Source organism: Erithacus rubecula (assembly GCF_903797595.1).
Source record: "Erithacus rubecula genome assembly, contig: scaffold_564_arrow_ctg1, whole genome shotgun sequence".
NCBI lineage: Eukaryota > Metazoa > Chordata > Aves > Passeriformes > Muscicapidae > Erithacus > Erithacus rubecula.
In genome coordinates this window covers 5,992-15,712 of record NW_027635774.1, presented here as the reverse complement: position 1 = coordinate 15,712, position 9,721 = coordinate 5,992, and the positions used below count along the sequence as shown (strand labels likewise).

The following is a 9,721-nucleotide window of genomic DNA, read 5'->3' as shown; positions in this document are numbered from 1 at the left end:
GCTGCCAGGTTTTTTTTTTAAACAGTTTTATTTAAGCTAGTGTTTTTTGGGTTTAAGTTGGAAAGTGTTTCTTTTGTATTTTTGCTAATAAAAAAGTTTTTTCCATTTTCACCAGAAAAACAATTCTTTCTAAACTCAGTAAAAAAAAAAAATTGTAAAAAAAAAAAAGGGGGGGAGAGCCCTTTAGAGCTCTTTTTCCCCAAATTTATCCTAAACTTAAACACAAGGAGAACACATCCCCACCGCCACCACAATGTTGTCCCCTTCACGCTACCGTTGATTCACTGCTCCTCCCCTGGGTGTGACACCTGCCTGGCGGGATGTCCCCATGTTCTGGTGACTCGTGTCCCTCAGGCCACTCCCACCAGTGGCTCCAGCAGCAGCCAGAGCCCGTCCTCGGCTCGCAGGATCAGCTCGGGCTTGCGGTGCGGGGGTGGCCTCGCTGTGTCCCTCCGCAGCACGAACCGGGACAGTGTCAGTGCCACCACCACCTTCATCTCAGCCATGGCAAAGCTCTGCCCGATGCAGTTCCTGCCACCACATCCCCATTGTCACTGTCACCCCACTGTGATCCCAGCCAGGGATGGGGGTGGCACTTGGGGACACTCCTGTCCCCACCCCACCACGTACCTGGGGCCAGCAGAGAAGGGGATGAAGGAGGATGGAGACTGTCCCTTGCTGTTCTCTGGGCTGAACCTCAGGGGATTGAACACCTGGGGTGACAGTGACACTGTGAGGATGCAGCTGTCACCACCATGGTGACAGGGACACCTCGTAAGGTGGCACTACCTCAGGCTTGGGCCAGAGCTCTGGGTTGTGGTGGGTCCTGTAGATGCTCATCAGGCAGATGACCCCTGGTAGGATGGGAATGGCCACTTTAGGGACAGCAGGTGACAGCAGTGGGTGGTGACACTGGGGACACACTGGCCACGCCATACCTTTGGGGATGACACGGCCGTCACGCAGGGGGACGTCCTCGGTGCAGCGCCGGGACACGGCAGTGACAGGAGGGTGCAGCCGCAGGCTCTCCTTGATGCACATGGTGGTGAAGGGCAGCTGGGACAGGTCCTCCCTGGGGACAAGCAGGAGTGACACCGTGTTCCCTGGCCACACAGCCAGGGGTGGCCCTGGGGACATCTCACCATTCAATGTCTGCAGTGTCCCGGCCAGCTAGGAGCTCCTGGACCTCTCGGCGGCACCGCTCCTGGTGCTCAGGGTGGCCAGCCAGGTTATAGAAGAGCCATGCCAGGCCACTGGCCGTGGTATCATGGCCTGTGGGGACATGGGATGAGTGAGGGGACACTGGAGTGGCTCTGCCCCAGTGGCACCTGGGAGCTCGTGCTCACCCTCAAACACGAAGGTGTCAGCCTCGGCCGCGATGTCCTCGTCTGACAGGGTGTGGCCGTCCTCGTCCTGCGGGAGTCAAGGTGAGCCATGGGCCACCTGGGGCCACCGGTCTATGGTCAAATCCCTTCCATGGCCACCTCCCTACAGGCACCACTGTCCCACTGGCTACCAGCTCTATGGTCAATGCTGTCAATGGCCATCACTGTTTGCTGTGGCCACCGGTCTATGGCCAATCCTTCCATGGCCACCACCACCCCCTTGACCACCATCCTCCATGTCCACCACCCTATGGCCACCATCATTTCCCCATGGCCACCACCACCCTCTCAACCACCTCCATGTCCCCCTGACCACCACCCCACGCCCACCTTGGTGAGCAGCAGGAGGTCGATGAAGTCCATGCTGCGTCCCTGGTGGCCATTCAGCCAGGCCTGGTGGCCCAGGCGGGCGAGTTCACGGCGCCGGCGCTGCACCACGTCAGCGGTGAAGGCGTGGACAGTGGCGCAGGCGCGGGCGAAGCGCCGGCCATCAGAGGAGAGCCTGTACAGCCACCATGGGTGGAGAAGTGGCTGGAGCTGGCGCCGGACCACCAATGAGCTCAGCTCCAGGATGGCCTGGATGTACTCGCTGGGCCGCCTGTGGGAACCAGGGACACTAAGGGACATTGGGGCCACCAGCATGGCCAGCAGAGACCATGGCAGGGCCTTGGGGACACCAGCATGGCCAGCAGAGACCATGGCAGGGCCATTAGGGCCACCAGCATGGCCAACAGAGACAATGGCAGGGCCATTGGGGCCACCAGCATGGTCAGCAGAGACCATGGCAGGGCCATTGGGGCCACCAGCATGGTCAACAGAGACCATGGCAGGGCCTTGGGGCCACCAGCATGGCCAGCAGAGACCATGGCTGGCCATTAGGGCCACCAGCATGGCAAACAGAGACAATGGCAGGGCCATTGGGGCCACATGGCCAACAGAGACTATGGCAGGGCCTTGGGGACACCAGCATGGCCAGCAGAGACCATGGCTGGCCATTAGGGCCACCAGCATGGCAAACAGAGACCATGGCAGGGCCTTGGGGACACCAGCATGGCCAGCAGAGACCATGGCAGGGCCTTGGGGACACCAGCATGGCCAGCAGAGACCATGGCAGGGCCATTGGGGCCACCAGCATGGCCAACAGGGATGATGGTGGGGTCACCACAGCCCCCAGGATGGCCAGCAGGGACAATGGTGGGGTCACCACAGCCCCCAGGATGGCCAGTGGAGACAGGTGGCACTCACTCCTGGCAGTGGCTCTCATGGCTGAAGATGCACTTCTGGAGCGTGTCCAGGGTGAGGAGGCTCAGGGGCTGCAGCACCTCCATCTCCAGCGGCCCCCCAGCAGCGGCCGCTGCTGCTGCCCCCCACTTGTCCTGGGGGGATGGATGGGGTCAGGGACTGAACAGGAACAGGGGCAGGGGATAAATTGAGGGGTGGGACAGGGTGGTAGAGGGGCAAGAATTGGGGTGGGGGTGTGGGACAGGGATGTGGTGATGAACAAGAGGTGGAGTTGGGTTTGGGGGCAGGTTTGGGGTATGGGACAGGACAGGATTTGGGGTTTAGGACAGGACTCAGGGTGCAGCAGTGGATGCAGGACAGAATTTTGTGTGCAGGACTCAGAGTTTGGGATGCGGGTAAGAGTTTGGAGTGCAGGTCAGGATTTGGGGTGCAGGACAGAATTTTGGGTGTAGGACTTAGGGTTTGGGATGCAGGTCAGAGTTAGGGGCAGAAGTCAGGATGTAGGGTGCAGCACTTATGATTTGGGGTGTAGGTCAGGATTTGGGGTGCAGTGGGGACTCGGATCTCTCACAAGCAGCACGCAGGTGCTCTGGTTGAAGATTCCCAGGTAAGCCCGGAGAACATCCCCGTGGAAGGCGGGGGTCAGGAGCCGCCGGTGCCGCGCCCAGCGCAGCCCACTGCTCAGCAGCAGCCCCTCCCCTGGGGAGGGAACAGTGGGGTCGGCCCAAGGCACCCAGGGGGTGTCCTGCCCTCCACTGTCCTTGTGACACACCCAGGTACATCCTGGGGGCACCCAGAGTGTGTCCGGGTCACCCACTGCCCCTGTAACACACCCTGATCCACTGCGGGTGCCCAATGGTTCTGTCCCCAAAACTTGCTGTGTCCTCCCCTACGACACCTGGATCCATCAGGGGCACCCAGGGCTGCTGTCCCCACCCGTGTGACACCCAGAGGTGCTGTCCCGACCCAACCCCCTCCACTTACCAAGCCAGGGCTTGAGGAAGCCATAGAAAGTTTTATCCTTGGGGGCCACGAAAGCTGCAACACACAAGGATGAGGTGGACAGGGATTCACTGGGGTGGGGACACTGGGATGAGGCACCCTGTCTGCACTCCCTAACCCACAGTGGGGACCCTCTCCCGGCACCCACGGCCTTAGGGAACCTCAGGGACAGGTTGGTGGCCACTCTGGGGTGGTGTTTGGCCTGGCCATGGTGACACCTCTGGGGACCTGTGGGGTTGGGCTGGTGGCCACTGCCTGGGCACTGCCAGGTCTCTGTGCCAGGTGCAGTGACACCCATGGGTGGTCCTGGGGACCCATCTGGTGTCTCATGTCCTATCTGAGGCACTGAGGAGTGGCCGGAGGGTGCTGGGGTGGAAGAGACGCAGGACGGGCAGCCAGGGAATTCCCCACCAGAGGCAGCCATGACGGTACCGGGCCACCAAGACATCCACCTGCTGCAGGCCCTGCTCTGTGCTCTGGCCCTGGGGACAACAGGGGACATGTGTGTCATTGGGGACATGCACAAGCTTGGGGACACATGTGCCCTCAGGGCACTGCCAGCCTTGGGGACAAGTGTGTCTGTCCCCACTGTCCCTTTGCCAGTGCCACCACCCCATCCTCACTGTCCTCCCAAGTGCCACCACCCCAATCATTCCTTCTGTCCCATCACAGGTGTCACCACCCTGTCCCCATTGTTTCTTTGCAGGTGCCTCCACCCTTGATCCCGCTGTCCCCACAGGTGTCACCCCTGTCCCCTCACCATGCCAGTGTGTCCCAGCAACCAATTGCGCCATGGCGGGGTGGGGAATTTGTTCAGCTGACGACAAGTGGCCCGGAATCGGGTGACAGCCAGCAGCGCATCCCAGAGCCACCGCAGCAGCAGGGCCACCAAGAAGGTGCCCAGGGCCACCACGGCCAGGGAACCCAGCGCGGCGGCCACCGCCATGGAGCCGCTCCTGGGGACAGGCTGGGGACAGGACAAGGGTCGGGCGGGGCGGTGTCACCCGGGGGTCACGCGGTGACCCCGCGCTGGGTGTCACCGCATCCGGCTTATGGCCCAGTGCGCGTCCTGGTGACATCGTGTTCCCGCCCCTGCCCCGGTGTGTCCCCGTCTCCCTGTGTGTGTCCTTGCCCCCCACCCTGTCCCCCCCACCTGTGTGTCCCTGTCCCTCTGTGTGTCTCTGTCCGCTCCGAGTGTCCCCATCCCCCTCTCCCCCGTGTGACCCTGCTCCCTTCCGTGCGTCCCTGTCCCTCTCCGTGTGTCCCCATCCCCCTCTCCCCCGTGTGACCCTGCTCTCTTCCGTGCGTCCCTGTCCCTCCCCGTGTGTCCCCTGCTCCTGCCCCCCCTCGCGGGATCCAAGTCCCCGAGGTCCCGGGGCCGTGTCCTGTCGGATGTCCCCGTGTTCCACAGGGAGTCCCCGTGTCCCATAGTGTTATAAGTACATATTACATTATTGGCTTTTCGCAAATATTAAAATGAATGCTATGCGTATAGTGTTGGAAAACTTTGCTGGGTGAATATAGTTTCTTTTTGTTCTGCTATTAACAAACCTTAGAAATAACAGTGTGATACATATCTATTTTTCTTGGACTATAACATAGTGATGTAAAGCTTTTGTTCATGTAACTAACTCGAGAGAATGGTAAAAGGATAATCGGGATTTTCTTCACAATCTTGGATTAATCCATCTGGATGAAGACAGGTGACAACACCAGAACTCCAGGGAAGGAATTAATTGATTTCCATTATCAGGGAGTGCGCTGACAAGGAGACAAAGAGAGGGGAAAAAAAAAAAAAAAAAAGTTGTTTTACAGATTGGGAGGTTGAAGGGAGGGGTGATTTTGAATAATGCATGAAGGTCTATGAATATGCAACAAGTTGATGCATTTAACAAAGTGTTTTCTCAGTTAGTGTGTGCTTTTTGCTGAATGTCAAGCGCCCGGCCGTTATAACCTTTTGCTTTATTCTTTGTCTCTTATTTTCCTTTATTAAACCTTTTAAAATTTACCAGGAAAGTGGACCTCATTTTTAGCACACATGTTCCCGTGGCTGTTCCTTGCACTGAGCATCTGTGGCTGTCCCGGCACAGACAGGGGCACCCAATGACACCCCACGACTCTTTGACCTCTGGTTGTGTGTCCTTGCTCCTTGATTTGGGTCTTTTCTGCCTCTTTTGGATCCTTTAACCCTGTTTGGGGTACTTTCCTCTTTTTCTGGCTCATTTTCCCCCATTTTGGGTCCTTTCCCCAGTTTTATGTGCATTGTTCAGATTTTGATTCTTTCCCATAATTTTGGGTGCCCTCCCCATGGCTTTGATGCATTTTTGGGTGTCTATGCCCCTCCTTTCCCCCCATATGCCCCCACCCCCTGCCCACCCCTGTCTCCCCTGGCATCCCCACGGGTGTCCCCCACGCCACATGGACTCTGTGACAGACACCAGGGTGTCCCTCGAGTCCCCTGGGGTGGCTCCCCTGTCACCACCATGGCACTGGGGCAGGCACTCAGGGTCTGCAGCAGCCTGGAGTGCCAGACACTGCTGGGTGAGCACCCCTGGGACCCCCCCGGGGCCTCAGTGCCAGGCAGGGGCAGCTCCTGACCGAGCTCCTCTGCCACGGGGTGTGTGTCCCAGTGGGGCCGGTGGGAGGGGGCTCGGGGTGGTGCTGGGGCTGACTGTGCCCTGGGCTGTGCTCCAGGGTCATGTCCCCTGTCCTGTGTCCAGTGCCATCTCATGCCACACTTCACACCATGCCCCATGCCATGCCCCAGGCCCCACACCAAACTGTGAATGGCTGCCTCGTTCTGTCATTGTCCCCATTACTGCATCCTTCTTGTTGTTGCTCCAGGGTTAAAACCCTCAGCTCCCTCCAGGACTGGTGTGACATTGCCCAGCCCTGGGCCCTGCTGATGGCTGCCCTTGTCCCCCAAGATGGGGGGTGACACTGGCACACATCTGGCACACATCTGGCACACATCTGGTATTGGGGCTGGCACCTGACTGGAACCAGGGTCGGACTGGATAAGTGCTTGGAATCATGGCTGGGAAATGAGCCTGGGAACTGGGACTGGGGCTGGGCAGTGGGGCTGGACACGAGGACTGGGCAGTGACACTGGGGACTGGACAGTTGGACTGGACAGCTGGGATGGGCACTGAGGCTGGACACAGGCACTGGGCACTGGCACTGGACATCAGCACTGGGGCTGGAAACTGGGAATGGACACCAGAACTGGGCACTGAGGCTGGACACTAAGGCTGGATACTGGGGCTGGGCATCAGCACTGGGCACTGAACCAGGAGCAGGATGAACCCCTCTGTCCCTTGGTCCCCCTGAACCCCCCTTTGCCTACCCAAAGCTTGGCTGCACCAGATCCCAGCAGGATTTGGCACCTTTGGGGGATGTTTCCCAGGGAAAGAGGGGTGGTCTGGGGGTACTGGCTGTGCTGGCTCTGGCCCCCTCCAGACCCAGATGGGAGGATGCCCTGGGGGGCTGCAAGAAGCCCTAAAATGAGACTCCACTCCCCAACCTCCCAGTTCATCAATCTCAAGCTGGGCACCCCCTACCCATGACCCCCTCCCCCACCAAGGGTGCTGGTCCTGGGGGTGGCTCAGACCTGTCCCTGTCCCCTCCTCCAGGGGCTGTTGTGGAAGAGGCTCCTCTTCTTCCACAGGAGAGGAAAAGTCGCAGTTCACAGTTCACAGAATTAACTGAGTTGGAAAAGACCTCTGAGATCATCAAGTCACACCTATGACCTAACAGCACCTTATCAACTAAACCATGGCACTGAGTGCCACATCCAGTCTATTTTCATACACCTCTAGGAGTGGTGACTCTACCACCTCCCTGAGTAGCCCCTTCCAATGCCTAATCACCCTTTCAGCAAAGAATTTTTTCCTAATTTTTTCCTAGCTTAAGACTGTGTAGTCTCCTTCTGTCAGTGGTTGCCTGGGAGAAGAGAGCAGCCCCCATCTGGTTACAACCTCCTTCCGGGGAGTTGTAGAGAGTGCTGCAGTTGTGACAGTGGTGACAGACCCGGTGGGGAGAGTTGTGGAGTAGGAGGGGTCCCAGTGACACTGCTGTCCTTGTAGTCCCTGGCGGGGGGTCCCAGTGACACTGCTGTCCTTGCAGAGTCCCTGGTTGGGGGTCCCAATGACACTGTTGTCCTTGCACAGTCCTTGGTTGGGGGTCCCAGTGACACTGCTGTCCTTGCAGAGTCCCTGGTTGGGGGTCCCAGTGACACTGCTGTCCCTGCACAGTCCCTGGTTGGGGGTCCCAGTGACACTGCTGTCCCTGCACAGTCCCTGGTTGGGGGGCACAGTGACATTGCTGTCCCTGCACAGTCCCTGGTTGGGGGTCCCAGTGACACTGCTGTCCCTTCAGGGTGCCCACCAGGCACCCTATTTGAGGTGTATGTTGGTGCTCGGGGGTCCCAGTGACATTCCTGTCCCCACCAGAGCAGTTTTGGGTCATTCTGGTGACACTGCTGTGTCTGCAGGGTTCCTCTGAGTGCAGCAATCAGGAGAGTTCCCAGCTCACAGAGCCCCACTCACAGGGACTGTGCTGCTCACCCTGCTGCAGCCAGCACAGCTCCAAGGGGCTCCTTTGTTTAGAGGGCCCCAAGGGATGGCCTTTATCACAACCAAGTTTTATCCTGGCCCCATTTTTAATTGATAGCTTTCTCTGCAAGTGTGATGTTATAAGTACATATTATATTATTGGCTTTTCACAGATATTAAAATGAATGTTGTATGTGTAACATTGGAAAACTTTGCTGTATTAATATAGTTTCTTGAATGGGAAAAAGATAATTAGGAAATTCTTCACATTCTTGGATTATCCTGTCTGGATGAGCACAGGGGTGATGAACACCAGAACTCCAGGGAAGGAATTTATTGATCTCTGTTATCAGGGAGTGTGCTGACAGGAAAGAGCCACAAGGAGAAAAAAAAAAAAAAAAAAAGGAGAAAAAAAAGAAAAAAAAAGATGATTTACAGGTTGAGGGGGTGAGTTTGAATGATGCATGAAGACCTATGAATATGCAACATGTTCATGCACTTAACAAAGTGTTTTCTGAGTTAGTGTGTGCCCTTGGCTGACTGTCATGCACCCCGCTGTTATAAACTTTGTTTTATTGTTTGTCTCTTATTGCCTTTTATTAAACTTTTAAAATTTACCAGGAAAGTGAGCCACATTTTTCACATGGTGATAAAAGCCATCCCTTGTCCTCCATGTCCACATCCATGGGATACACCTCTATGTCACCACCTGAGTCTGTGACCCACCATGCCCTATAGCTCCATCCACAGGCCTATTCACACTCATATCCATATCCATATCCATGTCCATGTCCATGTCCATGTCCATGTCCATGTCCATATCCATATCCATGTCCATGTCCATATCCGTATCCATGTCCATGTCCATGTCCATATCCATATCCATGCCTATGTGCATATCCATGTCCCAGTCCCCACCATGTCCCCATCCACAACCCATAATGTCCACGTCCATGTCATAGTTCAATGTCTTTATTTTTACCCCAATGTTGGGTGAAGGGATGATGAAAAATGAAAGAAAATCAAGGCCCAAATAAAAGGATTTACCTGACCATACTGACTGAGCATGCATGGGCTTGGGTGAGTGACAGAACCTTTTTTAGAGGCCTTTGCACTCCACTGTCTCCAAAATCTTGGTTTTCTGCCCCAGTTCATCACGATATGGCTGTGGAAGATGCATGTGGCCCAGACAGAATTAGAATCATGGAAGCATTTAGGTTGGAAAATACGTCCAAGACCATCCAGTATTCCTTGATGCCACAAGATGAAATAATTGGATGCAAAAGCCAAAATTTTTTGGGGTGGAAAGTAAAATCCATTCTCCCAAGCCAGGAAGATGTGGAGACCACCAGCCAGGTGAGCTCCCAACAAGGATCACCAGGACCATGTATCACCAAGGCTCTGCCCAACGAGGGTCACTGGGGAGCATCCAATGGGGCCCAACAGAGGGGATGGAGCTGGAGCAGCGCAGGAGCCTCTTCCCACACACAGGCACTCACAGAGCTTCCCTTACCAGTGCCCCCATTGGTGCTGGGTCAC

At 56.5% G+C, this 9,721-nt stretch overlaps 1 protein-coding gene across 1 annotated transcript; it reads right to left on the bottom strand.

Moving 5' to 3' along the window:
* Positions 1–350: 350 nt before the first annotated feature.
* Positions 351–4,606, bottom strand: LOC306816400 (cytochrome P450 4F3-like; the record flags this gene model as incomplete). Its single annotated transcript, XM_079332841.1, has 12 exons — positions 4,390–4,606; positions 3,967–4,111; positions 3,612–3,665; positions 3,199–3,326; positions 2,631–2,761; positions 1,716–1,983; positions 1,347–1,413; positions 1,143–1,272; positions 939–1,072; positions 790–854; positions 631–713; positions 351–531 (listed from the first exon to the last, which is right to left on the bottom strand). The coding sequence occupies exons 1-12, from the start codon at positions 4,573–4,575 to the stop codon at positions 351–353; spliced, it is 1,572 nt and encodes a 523-aa protein (XP_079188967.1). The 5' UTR covers positions 4,576–4,606.
* Between the last annotated feature and the right edge of the window lie 5,115 nt (positions 4,607–9,721).